The sequence below is a fragment of the Aythya marila genome (assembly GCF_965140915.1).
Source record: "Aythya marila genome assembly, chromosome: 8".
NCBI classification, from domain to species: domain Eukaryota; kingdom Metazoa; phylum Chordata; class Aves; order Anseriformes; family Anatidae; genus Aythya; species Aythya marila.
The window spans coordinates 20,199,661-20,224,775 of NC_139049.1; the positions used below are offsets into that span (position 1 = coordinate 20,199,661).

A 25,115-nucleotide genomic window follows, 5' to 3' on the forward strand; every position below is an offset into this window, starting at 1 on the left:
TTGCTTCTGTTAATTATAGAAAACTAGCAAAATACATTCAGATTTATGAAGTTTGGAGTCTGAATGTAAAATTCCCACAATTTAGACTGGTACAAATTTAAAATTCCAATTTTCAGGCACACTGATAACACAACAGCTGTGACTGTTTTCAGTAACACTTCAGACTTGACTCCACGTGAAATATTTTTAATACACTTGTCATAGTTTTAGAGAATGGATATATAATTAAGTTAACATAGAAATCCCCCATCCCCACCCATTTAAGCCATAGTTTCACTGATAGGTGGTCATATTCTTTAAAAAAAAAAAAAAAAAAAAAAGCAGAGTGACAAAGTATTCTTCATTCAAGTCACTCTCACTCTGGACCAACAAAACTCCCTATACATGTGACCTGCTTGCTCCCAATATTTTTTTGTTTGGGTCTTTTTTGGATATTTTCAGTAATTTTTCCAGTCTGACCAAAAGCAGTAAATAAATAAATAAATAAATCAGTAGTACTCCTTCCTCTTGTCCCATCCATCCATCAGCTTTTGTTTCTATAACAGTTGGATGGATCATGTTCAAGATTAAAGAGGAAGAAAAGTTCTCTGGAAAAATGTTATTTGTGAACATCTATGCAATCCTTTAGGATTTCCTTTGAATGGAAGAACTGTAACTATTTCTCTTTTTTTTCAAACTCCTGGTAATTTTCTCTATATGTTGCAACAGTCCTCAGGGAATGGGAAAATGGGAAATAAATCTATTGCCCTTTACACCTTTATGCTGACTGTCTCTCATTCGAGATATGTCTCCTGTGAGCCTGTGAGCGCTGACAACCTCTCTTCTTCTTACTGTTTTTAATATCAGCAGAATGGCTGCATATTAAGCCAGAAAGTGATCTAATCAACATTTCTGGCCCATTGCTCACATCCGTCTAAAAGAGCTCTGCTTTACCCAGTCGCTATGAATCGTTCATAAATTAGCTGAGATTGAGACTGTTAGCACATCGAGCTGTAAATATTCTCATGGTTTCTGGCCCACGCTTTGATTTTTACCAGTTATGACATTTCCTCAGCCTCAGAAGTTTTCAAAGTTATTTCTCTGACTGTTCTTGTGTTACATTAGCTTTTTACCATTAACTTGATTTTTCCTTTTTTTCTCCCCCTCTTTCCTTTACCAGACAGACTGATATTTTTAGACTGAGGGTTAATTTACCACATTTCTTCTGTGTTTTTTTGTTTTGTTTTTTTTTTTTTTTGCAAATTTATATGGGAGGAGCTGAGAGCTTCCAAAATTCACACTGAAATAAAAAATTACCTGTGGGTACCTTTTCTTATTAAAAGAGTGTACCAATTACTTTACCAAGCAGTAAGTCCTAAAGACAACCTTTTGATCCACAATTAAGTTTCCACTTTATCAGTCAGGAAAACCGTAATAAGATATTTAGTACCCAATGGATCTGCTGCTACAGGTAGTAGATATGACTTGCAGCTGCAAGAAGTGTATTCAGGCTGTTCTGAACACAGCTGAAGCAGATACCAAGGTTATAATTCTGACCACAGTACAAGTAACGCAGTACAAAGAAAACAACAAAGGTACCAGGTATCCATCCCACTCAAGTATTTTTAGATTCTTCAAAGTTTTAAGTTTTCTTTTTAATATTTGTGTGTGTGTGTGTGTGTACATACAGAGATATAGAATGTATATAGCAGTAACTTTAAAAATACAGTGATTCAATTTTGGAGAAAGCACCATTACGCAATCTATTTGTTTATAAACAAATGACATCAAGCCTGTCTGGAATTCCTAGTGGTACAAATGTGGTATATCATTTTGTGAGTCCATTTCAAAATCTGTGTGCATACGCATGTTCATTCCTCTACTCTTTGGTCATTATTACTAATCTTCCAACTACAAAGTGACAATAATCTCAAGGTAGCGGTTCAAAAGAGAATTTTGGGAAGTGTCAGTTCACCAGAACGTTAGGTTTTGCATTGAGCATCAGCCAGTATTTCAATATGTTATCAGGCAGAACTGGTAAAGAGATGACAATGAAAGACGTAGATAGAGGAGGAACTGGAGAGTAGGAAGGGAGTGAGAGGGGAAAAAAAGGAGAAAGGAAATGAAGGGCTGGGGAGGTGGGGAGAAATGCAGATATATGATATTGCTGAAGATGACATTTTTCTGCTGTCTTAAATATGAGCTATTAAAATCTATTTGCTGTGTAAAATCCATGTTTTTTCTTAGACTTCACATTTTATTGAATGTTCAGCTGCAGTTAAAAAAAAGTGAAATATAAACCTACTTTTTTCACCTCAGTCATCAGAATAAAAATATGAAAATTGCCATCTTTAAAATGAACATTACATCCATGCCACTCTGCCTTTTCCAGGAACGTGCTATTAGTTTTCTTCAGCTTTTTATCAGCTTCTTCTGAGAGTACTGGGAAGGCAGCCATTCTCTATCACATCTTTTTCTGTGACAAGAGAGTTGTACAGTGGATAGGATATAGCATTACGCCACACTGCCAAGTTTTCTTTTACTTGTGCTGTTCTTAGGCTTTTTCATTTCTACTTTGTGTATGCTGCTACCGTCCACAGTATGGAGACATGGGGAGGGACATTTAGTGCTTTGCAACCAGACTTTTCAGTCGCTTGCAAGCTACTAATAAGCAGAAGGTATAATGTAGACATCAAGCTGTCTTGACTGACTGGTGAAGAATCAAAGCGATGTAGGTACAGTCCAGTAATTGGCAAGACTGAACATAATAACTGTTCTCAGTACTTTTAATTTAATTGGAATTTCCTTGCCTGCTGCAGTAAATGAGGAGTGACAAAGCCCAGAAATAAAATAAAAGGCTATAAATCTATTTTCACACTAGCCTAAGTGGTGTTGGTGATATCATTTTCTGATCAGAGCTATTATAAAAGCTTCAAAGTTCAGTTCCAGGATTTGTTTTGAATATTTACTAAAAGGCCAGGGCTTTGTGCAGAGCTATGGAAAATGCTCTTCTGTTTCAAAAGCTGCTATTCTTCAACCTTTGCTCAGGAATGTTGTCTGTGAAGACTGCTCGCACAAGCCTTGGCAGCCCAGTCCTGCTCCCATAGTAAATCAAGGAGGATGGTTTAAGATCCTAGCCTGAAAGCTCCAGTGAAATTGAATTGCTGAAAGCACTGACAAGCTGTTGTCCATGTGTGGTCCAACAATTGCATATTTCTTTAAAAAGGCATAGCTACAAAATATAAAGAAACAAAAAACTACAGCTACTGCACGGAATATTTCAAAGCAGGGACTTAAAAGCAGCATTCTTGCAACTGTCACAAATCATTGGCTGCCCCTGAAAATCTTATTGATTTAGAACGAATATGAAGCTGATTAGTGCCTTGCAAGATCAGGCATATTGCCTTTTAATTTTGTCATCCAGAAGATTTTTTCTCTGGGAAATAGTAATTTAGATAGGCAGGATATGGACTCATTCCATATGGACAACTCAACTGCAGAAAGTCTATTTGCATATACTCGACAGGGTGTCTCTATCTGACTTTAAATAGCCATCCTGTTGCTAGAGATGTGCCTTGGTGCTTGAGTTTCTCCTGTTATTTTGGATAATCCTGCTTTCTCATTAAAATCTCCATTACGCTTAATATGTGAAATAATTACAAAAATAAGGGTAATTTGTATGAATGCCCAATAATGACAAATAAATGATTTATCAAACTAAGCTCATGAAAAGCAAATTATCATTATAATTTTGAAATACTTGGAACATTAAATCACACAGAAACCTGATACCTAGCAATGGCAATCTGGAAAGTATCCAAATATTTGTATATTTGGAAGTCATTTTAAGTTTCAGCAAAGCTTGTTTTCATTTGCTGATGTTTTAGAACTGCGTTACATATGTACTGAATATTCTGTTCAGACCTATTGGTCTTCCTTCACGTAGCTGACAAGGCCAGAGAAATCTTAACATAAAGCTGATGTATTTCCTTGTTATGCAAACTGGTATCGTCATGTTTTTCACCCTTGGCACTTCAATTCACTCAAAGTTTGTCTGCTTCACACTGAGTCATGCAACAGGGCACTGAGAGGCAATTGTTTCAAAAGGAGCTTTATAATTTATTGATGTGAGAGGTTATTTAAATGCCAGGAGCAAGAACTGTAGCCTTTATCTTTAAATGGCAGCATTTAATTATGAGGTAGCCTGTGTCATAATTTTTTCCCCCTTTTCTTCACTTTTGCCAGATTCATTGAGGTATAACATGGTTAGCCCTGTGACTATGAGTACTGAGGCCACAGGAACCGTCCAGATATGTATAATAAAAAACTCAGCTCCTTGAAGTGAAACATAAGCAGCTGGGGTCATGGAAACAACTTATTATCCTAGTGCAGATAGTAATAATGTAGACTCATTCTGTAAGCTTCGTTCTTATGCCCACCCACTCAAGTACGCATTCCTTCGTGACTCTCCCAGAAGAGCAGAGGTGGTTTGCTGGGGAGGGAAATGTTCTTCCAGCCCTACCATGTTTCAATCTTCATTGCCCTTCCAGCTGCATCATGCTGGCATCTCAACAGCTTTTCAAGGGAAGCTTCTGAACCCCTGGTTGAAAATGCAGCATTTCAGGTGCAAAGGGGAGCTACCGTTTAGTGAGGAAAATAGAGATGTGAAAGTGAGGTGGGACCTCAGGCCATCTCCTTGAACCCCAGGGAGACATATATGGTTAAAAGCAGAAGACAGGGAGCTGGAAAAGTAAGCACAAAACAACAGGTTGTTGGGATATTCCACTAAAAGTTCAAACATAGTTTGCAGTTACCTCATATTAGGGGGGGGGAAATTAATCTGATTGTTTCTGGAGGCTCTCTTGCCATTAGTAAGAAATGTTATACAAACTTACCAAAAATGTTGTCCAAAAAAGCAGATGGCCCCCAGGTACCCTTCAGACATCTTTCTTCATTCCCTGGATACATCCATGGGCATGCAGTACATTTTTCTAGTCTCCCACAATTTCTGTTTCTCTAGCAACCTTATTTCACGTACATTATTGCTCTTTTTGTTTTGAAACATTTTGAACATTCATTTTGAAAACCACCGGCAATCTTGTACCAAGAGTATGAAAATAGTTCCTGTATGCAAATGGTGCGTTTCCAGCCCCCTGTATCTTCTGTTTTTTTGATCTTAAAAGCCATCTGGCTGCATAAAGGCCTCCTGTCAATTCATGTAGCTATTATCCTCCAATAATCAGCTTATCAGTTCTCCTTTTTTTTCCACCAATTTCTTACCCAAGATCATTGTCAATCCAGATCTTAATGTGGTTTGTCTTCCTCTCCAGTTCATCTGTTTGCCTCTCTACTTCTACCTTGTCTTGGTTCAGTTCTCAGCCTATTTTCCTCCCGGTCTGCTCCTTAAAATGTGTTCATCTGTCACTTCATTTTTCCACTCTTTTTGTCAGATATACCTGTCCCAACACTGTTCACTTTTTTCTCCTTTCCAGCACAGCATTTCACAGCCCATTACTTCACTCATCAGAATTATATGGTGCTGTTCCCAGTTTACTTTCTCCAGTGAATCCATTGAGTTATTTGATCTCTGTCATCAGCCAACCAAATAATGCAAAATAATCCCTACTGCAGCCAGTTAGTGCCCAGCCCTTCTAAACTGTTTGTGGATTCCCTTACCAGAATTCATGAGGTTTGCTCTTGGATGGTGCCTCACACAGTTAGTGAACATGTCTAGCAGCAAATTATTTAGAAGGGCAAAAGCCATTTTAGGCATATGCAATTAAATTAAATTAAAATTAAATGAAATTAAAAAAAAAAAAAGACATGGCAAGTGCTTTAAAGGGCACAGAGCTTAAATCTTAGATTAACGAGATGTATAGAGTGATCTTTTGTAGCATCTTTTTAAAGCTGTGACTTAAAAGAAAAGAGAACTGTTTTCTTTCTCTTCACTAGCTGAATAGTAAGGCTGAGAAAATCTATTTAGTCTAATCTCTGGAAAATGGATTTCAGATGATTTGCATCATGCCGAGCATTTTGTTATGATAGAATTAACATTTAAACTTACAGTTTTAAAATATGAACAATACAGTATTTTATAGTAATAAATGTGGTAGTATAAAAATATGATCAATTATGATTTATCCTTCTAATCTGTAAGTATTATAATTGGCAGGTGTTTTGCCATTAAGTTTTCCTTTTTAGTTTTTGCTTTTTTTTTTTCTTCCATGAAATTTTATTATGAAACCACTTGCAGTATGTAGGGCTATTATCAACAAAGCAGCAAGGTGTTAGTCTGTAAATACTTAATAAAAAAATCAATTTCTTATGATATTTGCAGATATAGATGAGTGCAGCAATGAAGGAACTGTTGCCTGTGGAGCTCATGCAAAATGTGAAAATGTGGATGGAGGGTTTAACTGCTCCTGTAAGGAAGGTTATCAACCATCCACAGGAAAATTGCAGTTTAAGCCAAGTGATGGCACTTCCTGCCAAGGTACATGATATTATAAAGGTTTATGTGTTATTATAGAGCTACATCTTCTGAGAAACCCACCAGTGTCTCTTTATCTTCTGTTAGATTAATCAGTGAGACACAAAAAAGAGGCAAGGCAGTCACATCTACATTTCCTGAGAATAGAATCATTTTATAAATGTATTTTTGTTAAACAGAGTGGTGAAATCCATTTGGAATAATGGATATCTCCTCACAGTCATCAAACCTGTATTCCTCTGTAAACCTGAGCTCTCTCTCATTTGTGGAAGTCCCAAAGAAAGGGGCCAAACTCTCCACCAGAGCAAAACAAAAGCTCAGGTTCCATCCCCATGTTCCTTTCTGTTGAACAAGTAGCACATGTGGCCAAGGCCAAGTCTTAGTGGTTAAATTTGAGAAAGGAGAGTATGTGCATGGATTCAGAATGCTGGTGGTTTGGGGAGTTGCTGAGACAACAGTTCTTACGATGAGTATATATTGAATATTAATTAAACTGCAATATATAATTAGTTTCTTTTTAACTTACAGAAAACCCGAAGGCCAAGTGTGAGTTATACAAAGATTGTATATCTGAACATATTAATAGAACCTTAGCTGGAGTAAGTAACATTGGTTTATAGATTAATTTGCAAATCCTTTAATTGTTTCTGTTTGAAACTGTTATTTCAATTATAGTAGTTCTTAAGGAGCATTTAACGAATGCTTGAAGCATACAATTGAACTTAAGCATGTTTACAGAAGTATTTTTAATAATTTCAAATTATTTGAACTGGGTTCCATGTTCAAATCATGGTAGTAACTTGCTCAGAATCTGTGTGTTCAGTTTCAAACAGAGTCATGATGCATGAAAAATTCAGAAGTGTGGTAATCACTCGACTCTTTCTGTAGTTTCTGAAGTTACACATTGCTGCATGTACTGATGTGCAATTATTTGCTTGTTCAGAGTGAAAGGCAGCAAGATAGCTTACAAAAGCAATGTCAACAAGTGACAAAATAGAATAACATTCTGGTATGCTACTATATTTCCTTCTCAAAGCATAGTATGTAAAGTGGCACAGACTTTATAGACTCAAAGACTCAGGATTCTAGATTCTTTCAACAGAAACTGAGATTTCCTGATGCAAATAAAATAAATAAATAAATAAATAAATAAAATAGTATTTATTAGTCTACAACTACAACTAAAGTAATGTCTAATTTAAAATGATAAATGAAACATAAGCATAAATAAATTAAAACCAATTGCATAGGTTTGCATTTTATATTAGGCTGTTTGCCCAAGTTACCAGATTCAGAAAGATATTAAATTAAAAGCTTTTATTCGCCTATGTTTTCTTAAAATGTGTGTTAACCAACGATATAGTACATCATATTAATATGCATACTATATTTACTTGAAAAGACATGGTGAATGCCAACATCAGGATCATTAGAGTAAGACTTTTTTTAATGTGTGGTCAAACTGAAGTCAAATCAATGCAATAACTCAAAATACCTCAGTTTTATGTAAATAACTCTTCCAGATTTTACCCTGTTTTTTAGCCTGTGTTCTAGTTCTACTCAGATGCAACCGAAGACAAAGCAAAACCCACAAAAGCTACTCAGTAGCAGAGACTAGGTCTTAGCAAATCCTATGTTGAGAGTGTTTTTGGATCAATAACATCTCATTAGATTTCAGTATCAGGAAGTATGAATTCTTTTCTTGTTCATCTATGACACTGGAAACTGGAGTCTCAATCTACATCTCACCCTCTTTAGCCTATTACTTTTTAAACTAATCGTTTTATGTAAGTACATTTAGTAGCTCATAAATTTTAAATGGTGAGGGTGAAACAGGCAGTAGGGTTCTACTGAACTCAATGCTTTATGATCTGCATTTGAAAAAAAAAATGAAAAACAAAAAAAAATACAAACACTGCCCATCTGCTCCCAGCTCTTCAACTAAATTTTAATAGAAAAGAGTCAACTGAGTTATCATATCATTGACATTTAATTATTTTTGCATAACAGTTACTAGTCCGTTTTGGAGCATTATGCTAAATAAAACTGAGCTGCTGTAGTGATAAAAAGAAAAAAAAAAAAAAAAAGTGTAACGATAGCACACAAGTTCTTTTTTTTTTTTTTTTTACCATAGTTGCTTGTTAGGGTTATACTAGACATGTCTCTCTTTTTTCTTCTTCTTTTCCTTTTCCTTTTTTTTTTTCTTTTCCTTTTTCTTTTTCTTCCTTTTTCCTTTTCTTTTTCTTTTTTTTTCTTTTTTTTTCTTTTTCTTTTTCATTTTCTTTTTCTTTTTCAAATTTGTTAAACTCTTTTTTTAAATAGTGTTGGTTTTTTATGCACAATGCCTTCTGTTATTTTTAATTTTCAGAAATCAGTTATTTGTACAGGGCTTACTTTCACACACAGAGGCTTTACCTGTTTTATTAACATGTACGTTCCTGTATTTTTCAGATTAGTCATTTAAAAACACCCCTGGAAATGCTTCAAGAAATTAATAAGAATACTTTGGGACCACTGTTACCTGTAGATGTGATTTCATATGTTGAAGCATTATTTTATTCATCGCTGAATACCATGCATTACTCAGTTCCTGACAATGAAGTACTTCGTAATACAACCATTACTGTGAGTGGATCAAGCCTTAAAGATGTGCTTTTCTTTCCTTTACAAGTAGTGTATGACTCTTACACTTAAAAATATTATTTTATTTACAGGTTTTGGTTAACACTGTGAATAATTTTTTACAAAAAGACAAAATCACAGTCTGGGAAGCCCTTCCTGTAGATAACCAAAGACAGAGCCTGACTAAGCTTCTGCATACTGCAGAACAAGCAGCACTTCTCATGTCACAGAACTTCAAAAAGACAACACAGCTAGATGCTAATACAAGTGACATAGGTAAGATAAAGAAAATTAATCTAAGGTATACTTTAGATGTGAATTACACTGAGGAGTTTTTCAGCACAATTATAAGATTAGAAATGGTGTTATGTGAAACACACAGGTGTTAATTTGTATAAATTTCATAACTAACACCTGACTTTCAGTTATAGGTATCATAATTTTCAAAGATTGAACATTTAAGCCCAGAAAAAAAAAAAAAAAAACCTTGAGAGGCTGTGGGAAGTTGTCCTTTCAGATCGTCTTTCAATCTCTCATTATAGTCACACTGTTGTAAGTATGGATTCATCTTACATGCACAAAAGTATCCTGAACATAATATTCAGAGAAACTGCAGCAGAAGCTGGAATTGCTCTTTTAAAGCTTTTTGTCTCTTTTTGGTTCATTGAAAGAATTTTAAATAAACTTGGAATAAGAATGTGAGTCAGATCTTTTGTGGCCTTGTTTTCAAAGAAATTTCTAATTGTAAGAGAAATTTCAGAGGACAAGAATTGGGTATATTATACCTTAATATAATATATATATCTTGGGTTTATTTTATCTAACGGGTATATTATATCTACAATATCTTATCTGCACCATTTTGCTCTCTCCCTGTATGCTAATTTCTTCACACCAAATCTTACCAGTTTTCCTAGGATCCAGAATAAGGGTAATACCAGTCACTTTTGAAAACCATACTCTAAAAAAATGTTGTCAATTTCTTTGCCTATGATTACTCATTCAATTTTGTTTTTCTGAATGTGCCCAAACTGGATCTGACCTGATTTCATATTTTAGAATCAGTATAGTCCTTCACTGTCTCTTACTGGCTTGCCATATCATAAAATCATTTGAAGGGAAAGATCTGTCCTTTGTTCTAAGGCAGATCAAGACAACTGTTCTTCTCTCACCTTTCTGAAATTAAATTAGCGAAAATGATCCAGAAAAAAAAAAAATAGGGAGTGATTTGTTCTGTGGAATAAACTCTGTAGAAACAGAATTGTTTAAGTTCAGAATAGTTCTGGGTTTGCACTGCTGCAGATCCAGAACGGTGCCAGGAGCTCTTCTCGTCCTCTTCCACCCTGGCTGGAGGCACAGGCTCTCATGACCATGAGAGGTTCATGAAGGTGGAGAGGAGAGAGAAGTCAGGTTCCACTTCTAGTGGTAGCATAGATGGCACTTAGACCAAGGTGACAAAAATAAATAAATACATAAAGAAGAAGAAAATAAAAAAATAATAATGAGAACGGGAAAGAATCTCCAAGTCAAATTCTTGATCATTTTCTGGCTTATCTTGTTCCAAGAAATTCTATGAGCTCTTTTCCAAATTAGTCCCAAACACTAAAATTTTTTGCTATTGATTCTCAGCATTAATATGTTTTCTGTGGGGCTCATATATGTCCCACACATCTCTTTTGGGACAAGACTACAATGTTACCTCTCTCTCTCTCTCTGTCTCTCTCTCTCTCCATTACTTTTTATGGTGCAAGCACTTGAACTACAAGCTTTTCAAAACTCTAGCTGCAAAAAAAAATATTTCTTATGTCCTCGCAAACATTTTCTGACAGCTGGTCTATCGAATAGTTCATATTACTTTTGTGTGCTGTGCTATAAGCAATGCAGATGGTCTAGCTTAGTGATAGTCCTCCATCAGTCAAGTTTTAGATTTGTTTATTGTTATTTAATTTTGTTTTTTTAAAAAGACCTGATTGCCTTTTTTTTTTTGTTCCTGTCCTGGGTGATTGAAACTCAGCACTATAATGAACCAAGTAAAGAGCTAGATGTCTTCTAATGTAGTTTTTGTCCTGAGGGGTGATGCTTGTTTGTTTGCTTTTTGACAAGACATATCATTATTTCATGGTGCAATGTGCATTTGGTATCATGGATAGATAACTATAAAATATATACATTTCAAAAATTGGCTTTTATCAAAAGTTACTATTCAGTAGAGAATTTTATGCTTTGCTTTTTATAATTGTGATTTGTGGTCCCTTTCAGAAATGCATTTTTAATAAAGCAATAGTTCTTCCTAAAGTAACTTACATTATTCTTTCCAGTGCCTAATTTAATGCAAGGTAAATAAAAGACTATATTTATCATGGAAAGAGTAAAAAGTATGAGACCAAAATGTATGCATGGAAATCACAAAATCTAGAGGTTTAAGCAAACATGCTATATTAATAGCATTTTTCTTGAAAAGTTTGGCACCATGATATATTCTTAAAATTCACAGTAATTATACAATGCAATAGCACATTTATTAACCCAACTGTAAATTATCTTAGACCATAATGTAGCTGTGATTTGTACAGGTTTTTTTTTTCTTTTGCAGCACTCAAGGTTTTCACTTTTGACTCACACCACATGAAACACATTCACCCTCATGTATACACGGGGGGAGATTATGTAAAAATCTCCCCAAAAAAGAGAGAGGAATCTCATCCTAATGGTAAGAAACAAAGATTAGAGAGCTGTGAGGGGGGAGAGGGGGGGTAATAAATGTCTTGGATAGATTGTACCTACTACCCAAATGTGCAGTTTACCAAGACTGAGAAGCAGCCCTGTTGATTACAGTCAAGGCATTTTTATCACCATCTCACCTACCCCTTGTTTATCTCAACATTGCTATTTCTACTGTTATTTCCAGTGACACAATGAGTATCTCACAGGGATGACCCATTAGTTTTATAACTGGATATTGGTACCAGGGTTCTGAATTTTATCCTTTTCTTACCCAGGGATCTACTGTCTAACTTTGGACCAGCCCCTTCAACTCCCTGTGTCACGCCAAAAATTGGACCATCTTCTTTATTTAGAGAGTAGCTCATTAATGCAAGAATGTGTTCCCCAGTATTAAAACCAAGAGGCTCAGATCTTGGCTTGGACCTCCAAGTACTGCAGAAATGGCTTATAGCTCATGATAGCCTATCACTAAAATAAAATGAATGTGTTTAAAAAGCTTCAGAATGAATGCACCTAAACCAATAAACACATAAACACCATATATATATATATATATATATATACACACACTTATATACACATATATATATTTTAACTCTTAATCTTCCAGATAATCCAAGCTTCTCTACCTATCAGCACCTAAAATTAAGGTTTATCTTGGTACAGGGAAGAGAAGCATGACATTTTCTCTGATCAGTATTGCACCCTAAAATAATTTTGCTTTCTGTTTCCTTGTGTCATCTTCTAGCTTGACTGTAATGGAAGTCAAAGCAAGCCATGTGCTTCAGAGGAGTCCAGGTCTGAGCCATTTTGGTTCATGAGACCTGATACCACGTGCGCATCGAATTGTTGTACAGCAGCAAGCATATATATTACTCGAGAAAAAAAAAAATGCATATATATCTAATTAGAATTTCCAGCATGAACACACATTTTTAATTCTAATGGTAGTTGCATTGTTTTAAATAAAGCTATATTTCATTCTCTAAAACATTTTTATAAGTATTCTACAAAGATTCCATCTGTTTTGCATATTTTATGCAATAGCAGTAATAATGTCTATTGTTTATTGTTTCCTTAATGTCTTCAATTTTGTTCTTCTATAAAAAACCCACAAACTACTAAACATGGTCTGTTTGATTTATAGGCACTGTTGCAGTTGTCTTTCTGCGGTATAGCAATATTGGTTCTTTGCTTTCATCGCCTAAAAACCGCTCCTTGAAAGATAGTTCAGAACAGAGGCAGACAGTAAGCTCATCAGTTATAGCTGTTGCAATTAGCTCAAATCCACCTACACTCTATGAGCTCGAGAAAATAACATTTACCTTAAAGTATGCCAAGGTAAGTTTTTGTTTGGTTGGTTGTTTTTTATCAACTTCAAAACAAAACAACAGATAATTGTTGTGTGTTATGTAACCATACCTGCAGTGTATGATATATTGAGACATAATTCTGTCATTTGCTCTTGTGAGTTTAATCATATTAGAGAAATAATGATAATCTCAAATGCAGCATCCTAAGTGCAATATACTAAATACTATACTGCTGGAAGGTTCTATTAGACTAAAGCAAGGAGAACAATACCATCTTTGCTGGACTGCAGTATGAATAAAATGGAGTTGCCTGAAGCAGAGAATATTACAGGTTCCTCATTATTTAGGTCTTTTTTTTTTTTTTTTCCCCCTGAAAGTTTATCAGATAATTAAACATAATTGGGGAAAAAAAAAAAAAAAAAAAAAAGGAAAGAAGGAATGTTTCAAAACTAATTCAAAAAGCTATCTTGCACCTAGGAGGTAATAGCAAAACCAATAGTATAGCACCGTTGCAACTTCTGAAATCTGAATACATTATTCTAAAACTGGAAGTTTTACTTCCAGTATACAAAGATTTTGCAGGCTTTACTTGTATGTGAAGAACATTCTTACATGGAATGAAGATCTATCTCATACATAACAAGAAAGTGACTCTATGCGGGGAGGTGGACAGAAGGACAAAGTGTTAACCTTGATTGCCCAGCTTTTAGAGTTACTTGCCTTGTAATATTTGAGATAGTGATCACATTTCTATAAATGTGCATATATTTATATAGCATCTGTTACAGTGGGGACCTGATCTTTTATTAGTGTTAGTATGCACTATCAGTAATAAATAATATTAATGATCTTATTCATCCCTGTCATCACACCTGATACACCAGGTGTGATGTGAGCCTGGCTTTCTCCCAGATTCCTTTGTAAAATGCACAGAATAAGTCTCAATTTTTGAACTGCTCATTTGGAAGGGGCTACAAACAGGACAAGCATTGTGGCTGTAACCTTGCAGTTTAGTCCATGTTCAGCAGGTGCAGGAGTATACATGTATATAGTTTTCAGTAGGTAAAAATTCCAGCACCTTGGTAAGTGCCAGAATGGTTCAGTAATCTGATTAGCCTGCATGTTTGGTGGGATGTTAGCTGTGTGAATAAAATGCTTCCTTTCTGAGCCATATTTTAATTGCTTGGAATAGGCCGTCCTGAATGTGCTTTTTGTTTCCCAACCTTCCAATAGCAACATGCAATTTTTAATGAATTGTGCTGGGTAATGTAAGAAAGGTCTCTTGATGGGAAATATCCTGCCTTTTGCCATCAGTAAAACATCTTGTTTCTGTTCCAGACTGCAGATAAAGATATTAAATGTGCGTTTTGGAACTACTCAGCAGACACAATGAATGGCAACTGGGCTACAGAAGGCTGTGAGCTGACACATTCCAACTCCACTCATATCTCATGCAAATGTAATCATCTGACTCATTTTGCTGTTTTGATGTCCTCAGGTGGCTCTGTTGTAAGTGCTATTTTAATTTAGTGTTTTACCCGAAACTTTCTTCCATCTTCATTCATTATTTTTTATTGCAGTGCAATTTATGTACTCTTTCCCCTTTAGATTGTTTTTGTTTGTTTGTTTCTTTGTTTTTTGTTCAACAAACACACAATTTATTGTGCACAGGGCAAACAAAATTCCTCCCACATGTGTTTGAATTTCCGTACGTCCTCTCTGCAGGATTATAGAGCAGTGATGCAGAAATGGATCTTGTTCCAAATACACAGTCTGTTGTGCTTATTTTTGGTGCATTGCTTTTAATTTTAAATCCCACTTTAAGACTATCTTGGGATTTAACTGGCATTCATTGGTGGTCAGTAACCATATGGTCCACAATTTCTCTCGCACAAAACTTTGCCACCCATTTGTCTAACCTTGGCATCTATAAACTCCTTTAAATGCTCTCCGGAGAGTTTGCAATAGCATTATCAGAAGAGCATAATCAACAGTAAAAAGAATGAATTTTATGACCATTAAACATGGGCACTCATGACTAACAATTTGTGAGAATGAGTACTCAGTTTCTGACCATTGTACTTTAAGAGGCCCCATAGATTTCCAAGGTGTATGTGGGGATCTGCAGGAGCTTAGGTCCTGCCTCAGGAGGCAGCTTTATAAGTTATCAGAACTGACTGCAAGCAGAATATTAGCATGAATGCACTGTATTGAGACAGTTCTCTCATGCTGTGAATTTCATGCTGATAGAGGCTGTTTCCTGCTTTCTAAATAGCATCCTAAGTCTTCAGTTCAAATTTAAGACCTTTTCAGGTACTTATATAGTTATTTGGAAAAGGAAGGATGGGAGGAGGATAATCTCTGGTCCTTTATTTAGGAAAAAAAATACTTAGATATATTTTGGGATGGCTGAATGCTATCCTTATGCTGATGAACAGTCATGTATTTCAGAGATTCTTTGTGCAAATACCAAGCAGCAAATGTAACTGTGTTTCTATACAGAAAATACATCCAATATTAAAATAGCCTGTGTTTGTTTATAGAACATTCATGTTACATATCTTCAAACAAGCATTTGTTTGAAGTGATTGTTATTTCGGAGTCTTGTTTTGATCATGTTGTAAATTCAGTAAGACGATTATTCAATTTTGTTTATCTAAGTCACTGCTGTGATAAGTCTTTTTATATTAGAAAATGTTCATGTCATATTAATATATGTCCTACTGCCAGCATGTTTGTCATTCACTAAAATGATCTGATTTTAAAATCATATTAGGAGATACTGATGTTAATAAGGTTTTGGTAGAAAATATCAGAAAATGCAAGAACAGTAACGTCTATAGTTCATTACTAATTTGCCCTACAGTAATATCTACCTCACAAAAAAAAAATAAAAAAATTAGATTATCCAAAATGTGCATTTACGATGAAGCTCTACAAACATTTTTGATTAATATTTTGTGCAAAAAGAAGAAAAAAATCTGTATTATAGAATATGGTCTTTCTTGAGAATGTACAAAGCTATTCTTTTAAATATTATATTATAATTTTCCCCCAGGGTGTTACAAATTATAACATTCTTACAAGAATCACTCAGCTAGGAATAATTATTTCATTGATTTGCCTCTCCATGTGCATTTTTACATTCTGGTTCTTCAGTGAAATTCAAAGCACTAGAACAACAATTCACAAAAACCTCTGCTGCAGCCTCTTCCTGGCGGAACTTATTTTTCTGATTGGAATTAATATGAACAATAATAAGGTGGGTATTTTTCACTCATTGTGGCTTGACTTAATGCTGGAAAGTAAATATACTGTATGAGATACCATCTTCCACCTATTTCCAGTTCCTTCTAGTATCAATATGAATATTCTAGTGACACTGGCTTCTTAAGTCTAGTAACAGGAAATATAAAACAGTCACCTGAGCATGCTGTTATCTGGAGTAGAGCTGTCATCTGAGCTGATGTAAATTGACTTTGCTCCATGGGTTTCATTTAAACTTTGTCACTTTAACCGAGACTGTGGACTCAATGTGTTTGGCATTTTCCCATCTGTTTAAGTGCTGTATAAACCAATGATAGTGGCTGTCTGGATGATAGTTTTCCCTAAAAGCCAGGCCAGAGCTGCAGTCTCAAGGTAGACTTTGAAACATTGCACTGTTGGATGAGGAACTTTTGCTTTCTAAATGTAAGGTTGAATCGTTGTCACTTTACATACAAGTAGAATTTTTAATTCTTCCATCTCAGATTAGTTTTAGGAAATTTAATTATACATAAGTTATCAAAAAATAATAAAAATGAATAAAAATGAAAATAAAAAACTTGTGAAGCCTATTTGTGTTACTGTCAAAATCATCAAAATAAGCTTTGTCTAGATCAGCAAAGCATGTAGACTACTAAGGTGTAACTGTGGAATCAACCTTGTGTGGTGGTTTTACTCAGGTGGGCAGCTGAGCTCCACCACAACTGCTCTCTCACTCCCCCTCTCCTCAAAAAGGGGGAGAAAATACAACACAGAGAACTCGAGGTTTGAGATGAGAAAGGTTTAATTAAAGGGAAAGGGAATGGGGAGAAGAAAAGAAACAAAAGAAACAATAAGTCCGCGCGGAAGCACAGAGAGAGGGAAAAAAAAATTATTCTCTACTTCCCATCAACGAGCGATGTTGGGCCACATCCTGGGAAGCAGGGCCTCAAACCGTGTAGTGGTTGTTCAGGAGGAACAGCCCCCTCCCCCACGAGAGCCCCCCTTTTTATTGCTGAGTGTGACATCAGGTGTTACGGAATATCCCTTTGGTTGGTTTAGGTCAGCTGCCCCGGCAATGTCCCCTCCCCATCACTTGCCCACCCCCAGCCTGCTGGCTCTTGGGGGCTTGGAAGGAGTCCTGATGCTGTGCCAGCACTGTGCAGCAATAGACAACACTGGAGTGATATCAGTGCTGTTCCAGCTATGAGTGCAGAGCACAGCACCGTGTGGGCTGCTGCAGGGAAAAGGTGACTCCAGCTCAGACAGACCCAACACACCTTGTCAGTTTATTTACACAGTTTTTCTGGGGAGGCATTCTTCCATTTTAAAAGTTGAATGTTATCCTCTTATTTTAGTATTTACTACAGTAAAAACACTAACGAACAAGTGTTCTTGAGGGTACAGGTCAAGATTCTTGTCAATCAGCTTTACATCTGTGTTGTTGGGCCACCACTTGAGCATTGCTACGTTGCTGTGCTTATGCTGTAATATTAAGAGAGACATACTAATAGAATTATGACTCTTGCTTTCTCTGGTTGAATTTCTAGCTCTTCTGTTCAATTACTGCTGGATTACTCCATTATTTCCTTCTAGCTGCTTTTGCATGGATGTGCATTGAAGGCATTCACCTCTACCTTATAGTTGTGGGAGTCATCTACAACAAGGGTTTCTTGCACAAGAATTTTTATGTTTTTGGCTATGTCAGTCCAGCTGTGGTTGTTGGGATCTCTGCTGCACTGGGATACAAGTACTATGGCACCACAGAAGTGTAAGTTGCTGTTTTTGATTTCAAATCAGCGTACGTGAGAAGGCAATAGTCACAACAGCCTTGCACATTTCAAGATGCTTTGTGCTGTTTATTTTTCAGATGTTGGCTCAGCACAAAGAATAACTTTATATGGAGTTTTATAGGACCAGCATGTCTAATAATTCTTGTAAGTATAATTTTCATTTTTTATTGTAGTACATAAAACCAATAATAAAAGGTGTTTAATAATCACCCACCCATTGCCAGCATAGCTGTGAGTGCTAATTATAGGGCAGAATTGGCTAATTTAGACCCTTTTATAGTGTCTCTAAATTGTTTATATGCTGTACATCTTAAATACTTCACTAGCCTGAAAAAATGAATGTTTGACAAAAAAAAAAAAAAAAAAAAAAAAGCTTAATATAAGATCAGAGCTTTTTTTCCTCACTTGCTTTCTCTTTTTTTCAGTCTAGTGGTTTGAGAAAAGCATTTCTAGTTTTTAAGTAGTATCTTTGTATGTCATTGGCATCTCAGCGTGGCTCGGCAGGAGGTGTACACAGACACTGTACTAGCAGACAGATAATCTGGTTTTTCAAATGTTGTATGACTTAATCTCTTATCAGTGATCGGTCATCTTTGTAAGATTAGACTGTCATCTTTATGGTTTTATCACTCGCATGTACCCTGTCATCATCAAAGCTATTTTAAACTAAATTGCGACGTCAGAGAAAAGAACCCACTATTTCACATGGGCAGACAAGTCAAGTATTGATAGCCCTATTTCAGCTGTGAAGAAGGTCTTTTTAATTCTTATTGGAAGTGGTTTCAAACCTGCAAATTTGGCAGGTATTATATGTTCCATTCTGAATCAAGACATTTTTGGTGCCTCAAGAGCATTTCTAAGTGCTATAAAGTTTAACAAACCATTCGAACTGTAATGGGGCATTATTTTGTATGACTAGGTTGACAGTGATTGGGCAATAGCTGGAGCTAACAGAAGGAGAAGGTACAATGGTGAAGCCTTATAAAATCTATGGTCAAGTCAATAATAACCCTTCCTTTTTAAGCTGATGGTGATAAATGTGAGGATTTGTATAAGGAAGAAGTGACAGGGCCCAAAACACACAAGATGATAGTAAAACAGTTTTATTTCGGTGCATTAGATGTTTCAAAGATAAATAAAGTATCAGGTATAACTCTGGTCCAATTTCATCCCAAGCTTCTACTGTAGGCTGGGGGTAGGCTGGGAGCAACCTGCCAGATGCAACCAGAAGGTGATGATTCCCCACTTCACCCTGCTGGTGAGCACAGCAGAATTACAGAGAGGCAAGGTGCTGCAACCTCCCTCCGCTTTGTGCTTCTGGGGTCAGATGGCACTGACAGGTTAATATGGGGAAAGACCAGCATTTTCTGAAAATTCTTACAGTTCTTAAGTTTAAGTTGGCAATTTCCTTTTACATCTTTGGACCTTATCTCTTTCTTCCATGAAGTCAGCTTGCAGGGTTGAGATGTTTTCTTGTTGCTTTCCTTCCTATACCTCATCTGGCTTCAGGTGAAGATTTATGATCACTGACACATAACTGCACTGCTAGTGCAAGAAAGCTATGCTATCAAATCATTAAAAATGGCCAAAATGTATGCATCTGCAACCTTGTTTTCAGCTCCAGATGAGCTGTGTGTGCTATGGGACCCTAGGTACACAGTACAGAGGCAGAGCAGGTCTGTGTTGGCTCTGAGATAAGTCTAGCTGGCTGCAGAGGCACATCCTGCAAGCTGGGCTTTGAGGTCCATAGCCTTTCTCTGAGGCTACAGACAACTTAACTTCTGTTATGAAGTAACAGAAGTAGGTACAGGTCCTATGTACAGATGAACTCTTCCTATGGAAGAGAATAGCAGACAACTGGTGTCTTTTTCTTTTTCTGGTTTCCTTGCCTAAGTTAAGCCACATAAAGGGGCTGTAGCTGGACTGGGAACAGCCCTTCAGTTGTTTTTCTATGTTTGGCTTTGTTATGGAAGCATTTTGTGAATACTTGTTTTCATAGTATTACTTCTCTTCATAACCATATACATGTGCATTACTACACTGGGGAGGAAACACACCACATTTTCAGTGAGCTGCTTAGCCTGCTGTGTGGTTGTTTTTTTCTGAGGGAGATTTGAGTACTTGTTTTTAAGGGGCAATAGCAACTGGAAGCTTGATCTGCAAGAGGGAAGTTTTCAAAGAGGGCAGAGAGCTACCTCAGTCCTATCCAAGTTATTCTCTGTGGAAAATACAGAAAACCTTATGAAAATAGATATTAACTTTAGAAGATGAAGTTGGTGTTAAATGTCTGCTCTATGGAATGCGCGCTGGTGACACTATTTCTGTTTCCATTGTCCAGCCTTCCTGTTGAGTGCACTGCATGTGCGCTGTGACAAAGACTAAACTCTTTCCAAGGTAGTGTCAGTCAGGAAGGCCTTTTAATTACAGACGCCTATCTTTCTAAGATTCCCAACTTGTCCATAGCTAATTAAAGAGAAAGAAGGGAAAAAAAAAATAGAAAAAAAAATAGAAAAAAAAGACTAATTAAGACTAATTCCTTTGGAAAGGAATGTTATTTTTATTCTGTGATAACCAGATAGAGGACCTCAAGTAGAAAACCATGAACTCCAGCAGCTTCAAGTTCACCTTTATTTCTGAGATTCATCTGCTAATGGCATTGATTCTACAGGTTTTCCAAGACAGCCTGGAGAGTTTGGATAGAAAAACTGGAGAGCCACTCACGGCAAAGCTGATTCTTGCACAAAAAAACATTAAAATCATTGTCAGCACAAAAGCCCACATACTCAAATGGTGCTTTCAGTTTCTGTGATTGGGGCCCCAGGAGATTTGTGGTTTGGATTGTACTGGAATATGCTGTTGAAACAGCATGTAAATGATGAAGAACAGAACTGGTTCTGAACCAGTGGATTCTCTGTCTCCAGGCACGTTGTTTCAAATACATGCTTGGGCTTTAAATCTGCAGTAATAATAGCAAAGCATAAGGAGCTCAAGTGTTTATCAGGAGTACAAACTAAGTTCTCCTCTGATTGCTAAGCAGTAAGACTACTTTTGAAGGTGTTTGCTTATTAATATTATGGTCCTATTAGAATTCTTAAGTGTAAAGCAATGGCCTTATTGGTCCCATCTAAAAATTATTATTAGGTTGGTGACTGTACATGAAAAAGAGTGGGTCAGAAACTCTTTAGCAAAGAAAGGGCATTTTAAACCTTTGTAAAGCAAGCTGCAAGCTGAAGATAATTTCCACAACTTATTTATTTCTCCTAATACTTGTAATCTTTAGAACCACATCCATTTTAGCTAAAACTATGCAATAGATTAGATCAAAGCATACAAGTGTGGTGAAATTATTTATAACAAGTATTTAAAATTTTAATAGAAAAGTGAATTTATCACAAGCTTTAAGGGACAAACACACACCAAAACCTATGCCTGATTGAGGCAAATATAAATATAAGCTCCAGAGATAAAAGGTAGGAAAGAGAAAAAAAAATCCCTAGAACATTTTCTTTTCTTTTGCAGTACACTCTTAAAATAATAATCTCCCTGCAATAGGAAATGTCTAGAATGGAAATAACCATTTTTTTTGCAGGGTAATGCAGCTGCAGTTTTGATGAGCATGTAATGTAAGCCAAAAAGAGACTCCTTCCCATTGTACAGGCCTTCTGCAAGGCTTTTCCCACCTCTCATGACTGCATACACTGCATTGAGTGCAAGCAGACACATGTAAGGGCTTTCATCCACATCACTGACATTTGTAGGAACTTTGTCTTTCAAACACCTTGGATATGTACCTCCATTCATAACTACTGTGAGGAACAGCTATATGGTAGATGTCCAACCAGTGGCAGAAATTATGCTGTTTGGAAAGGCTGGACAAAGACTATTAAGCTGTACTTACCCAAAGTCTATGAGTGTTGTGGTTCTGCTCAAGTGGGCAGCTGAGCTCCACCACAGCCGCTCTCTCACTCCCCCTCCTCAAAGAGGAACGGGGAGAAAATACGATGAAAAAGGCTCAAAGGTTGAGACAAGAAGATCATGCAGTAATTATTGTAACGGGCAGAAAACAGACTCTGCATAGGGAGATAGTAAGATTAATTGCTTATTACTAACAAGCAAGAGAAGTGAGAAAAAAAGGAAGAAACCAAAAGCACCTTCCCCCCATTCACCCTCTTCCACTTCCTCCCCCTGAGCGGCACAGAGGAATGAGGGTTACGGTCAGTCTACAGCGCTTCTTCTCTGCCGCTCCTTCTTGGTCGCTCTCGTCCCTCCCACGGGATGCAGTCCTTGATGAACTGATCCGGCGTGGGCTTCCCACAGGCAGCAGCTCTTCCAGAACTGCTCCAGATATGGGTCCGTACCACGGGGTCCATCCCTCAGGAGAAAACTGCTCCAACCTGGCTCCCCCACAGGCAGCAGCTCCTGCCAGGTCACCTGCTCCTGCGTGGTCTCCTCTCCACAGGCTACAGGTCCGGCCCGGAATCTGCCCCAGCAGGGGTCTTCCACAGGCAGCAGCCTCCATCAGTGCAGGGCCACCTGCTCCACCGTGGTCTCCTCCACGGGCTGCATCATGGAAACCTGCTCCACCGTGGTACTCCATGGGCTGCAGGGGGACATCCTGCTTCACCATGGTCCTCACCACAGGCCACAGGGGACTTCTGCTCTGGCGCCTGGAGCGCCTCTCCCCCTCCTTCTTCACTGACCTTGGTGCCTGCAAGGCTGTTCCTCACTCTTCTCACTCTCCCAGCTGCTGTGTGGTGCAGCATATTTTTCCCTGTCTTAAATATGCTCTCACAGAGGCACAAAACAACATCGCTTATTGGCTCAGCTCTGGTCAGCAGTGGGGCCCTTCCCAAACATGGGGCAGCTTCTAGATCCTTCTCACAGAAACCACCCCTATGGCCCCCTGCTACCAAAACCTTGCCATGTAAACCCACTACAATGAGCCATTAACAGGAAAATTTGGAAGAGAATCACTGCTACTCTATCTGTAATGATAGAGGACCCTTTTAATATGCCTCTTTCTGACAACATTATCTCAAAAACTGTTTTGTTGAGCTTTGTGCAAAAATTTCAAAGGGACACATGATAACTTGATATTCACTTTTGCAGTATTGACAGAGATGTGCAGGCTTGACTGTTCCACCCACTATCACTGCCACAATAAATTGTCATACCCCTGTGAGGAACCATGACTCAGAAGTTTGACATGTAACATTAACAGGTGTAATTTGCCATTTAACAGTATAAATCTATCAGTATAGATTTTTTTTTTTGTTGAGACCACCTCTGTAATGACAAAATACAGACTTGTTCTTTGAGGTTGGAACATCCAAAATTGCACACCATCCAAATAATCCTGTATGTAGCTTTTATCCAAACATCCTAGCACTGTGCAGGATGGCTTATAAATGGACTCTGCAATTCGCAGAGCATTCTTGTAAACTTGACTTGGAACATACAAGCCAAGAGTATTTGTTGGGAGAGGTGTCCTCAGAAAAGCCAGGTTCTTTTTATTAAGCATTCCTATATGCAATAAATGTAATGAATAATCAACTTTCAAGCAAAAATATTCTAAGAATTGCAGTGATTGATTAACCAGACTGTTCTGAACTTCCCACCTATAAATGAATGGGTAAATGAATAAAATATACAGATTGCAGTTGCAAAATATAAAAAAGAAGTGACATATGAGTGATGAAAGCAGGTTAACAGTAGAGTAATGCTTTTCATTAAGGAACTGCCTGCATATTCATTAGAGCTAGTCAATTACTTAAAAAATACATTCATCAGATAATTTATTTGATTAATTTTACCATTATTTGTAAAATAATTTATTCAACACCAACAAAAAAAAAAAGGTAAAATTAATGGAATAGTGCATTCATCAAATCTTATTGGGCAGCTCTAATACTTATTCAGTTCTGTACATTTAGGTTGATTCAGGATTAGCAATACTGCTGCAATCAATGCAGAAAAATTTCCTGGCAAATCCATTAGTCTGCTGTTTTCCCATATAATCACAATTTTCATGTACTTAATACTCTAATCTAGGCCATTCAAAATGAACATCTTTCTTGTAGAGAAGTAAATATTCAAAGAGTTTGTTTTGTTTTCTCACACTTCAATATTTAGCATGATCTGACAGTCCATTGCTCCCTTTTAAATTAATTAATTAATTTAAAAAAAAAAAAAAAAAAAACAGCCCCCCAAAGCCAATAATCCCACATGAATGCAATCAGGTACTGTCTCCTTAGGCTTCTTCACATTATTCATAGAATCATAGAATCATAGAATATCCTGAGTTGGAAGGGACCCTTAAGGATCATCAAGTCCAACTCTCGACACCGCACTGGTCTACCCAAAAGTTCAGACCATGTGCCTAAGTTCACAGTCCAATCTCTTCTTAAATTCAGACAGGCTCGGTGCAGTGACCACTTCCCTGGGGAGCCTGTTCCAGTGTGCAACCACCCTCTCTGTGAAGAACCCCCTCCTGACGTCCAGCCTAAATTTCCCCTGCCTCAGCTTAACCCCGTTCCCGCTGGTCCTGTCACTAGTGTTAATGGAGAAAAGGTCTCCTGCCTCTTGACAACCCCTTACGAGGAAGTTGTAGACTGCGATGAGGTCTCCCCTCAGCCTCCTCTTCTCCAGGCTGAACAGGCCCAGTGACCTCAGCCGTTCCTCGTACGTCTTCCCCTCAAGGCCTTTCACCATCTTCGTAGCCCTCCTCTGGACACTTTCCAACAGTTTCATGTCCTTTTTATACTGTGGTGCCCAGAACTGCACACAGTACTCGAGGTGAGGCCGCACCAGCGCAGAGTAGAGCGGGACAATCACCTCCCTTGACCTACTAGCGATGCCGTTCTTGATGCACCCCAGGATACGATTGGCCCTCCTGGCTGCCAGGGCACACTGCTGGCTCATATTCAACTTGCTGTCTATCACGACCCCCAG

General features: G+C 37.3%; 1 protein-coding gene across 3 annotated transcripts in view; it reads left to right on the top strand.

The window, feature by feature from the left end:
• Positions 1 to 25,115, top strand: part of ADGRL4 (adhesion G protein-coupled receptor L4) — a 77,552-nt gene that overhangs the window by 38,363 nt on the left and 14,074 nt on the right. The window contains exons 4-13 of one of the 3 annotated variants that reach the window (XM_082766399.1): positions 6,317 to 6,472; positions 6,998 to 7,068; positions 8,921 to 9,094; positions 9,184 to 9,367; positions 11,685 to 11,801; positions 12,963 to 13,156; positions 14,467 to 14,637; positions 16,187 to 16,390; positions 17,922 to 18,142; positions 18,242 to 18,308. In XM_082766399.1, coding sequence (XP_082622525.1) covers positions 6,317 to 6,472; positions 6,998 to 7,068; positions 8,921 to 9,094; positions 9,184 to 9,367; positions 11,685 to 11,801; positions 12,963 to 13,156; positions 14,467 to 14,637; positions 16,187 to 16,390; positions 17,922 to 18,142; positions 18,242 to 18,308 — 1,559 coding nt within the window. The remainder of the gene's footprint in view (positions 1 to 6,316; positions 6,473 to 6,997; positions 7,069 to 8,920; positions 9,095 to 9,183; positions 9,368 to 11,684; positions 11,802 to 12,962; positions 13,157 to 14,466; positions 14,638 to 16,186; positions 16,391 to 17,921; positions 18,143 to 18,241; positions 18,309 to 25,115) is intronic. The other 2 variants (XM_082766400.1, XM_082766401.1) reach the window with 2 other exon arrangements.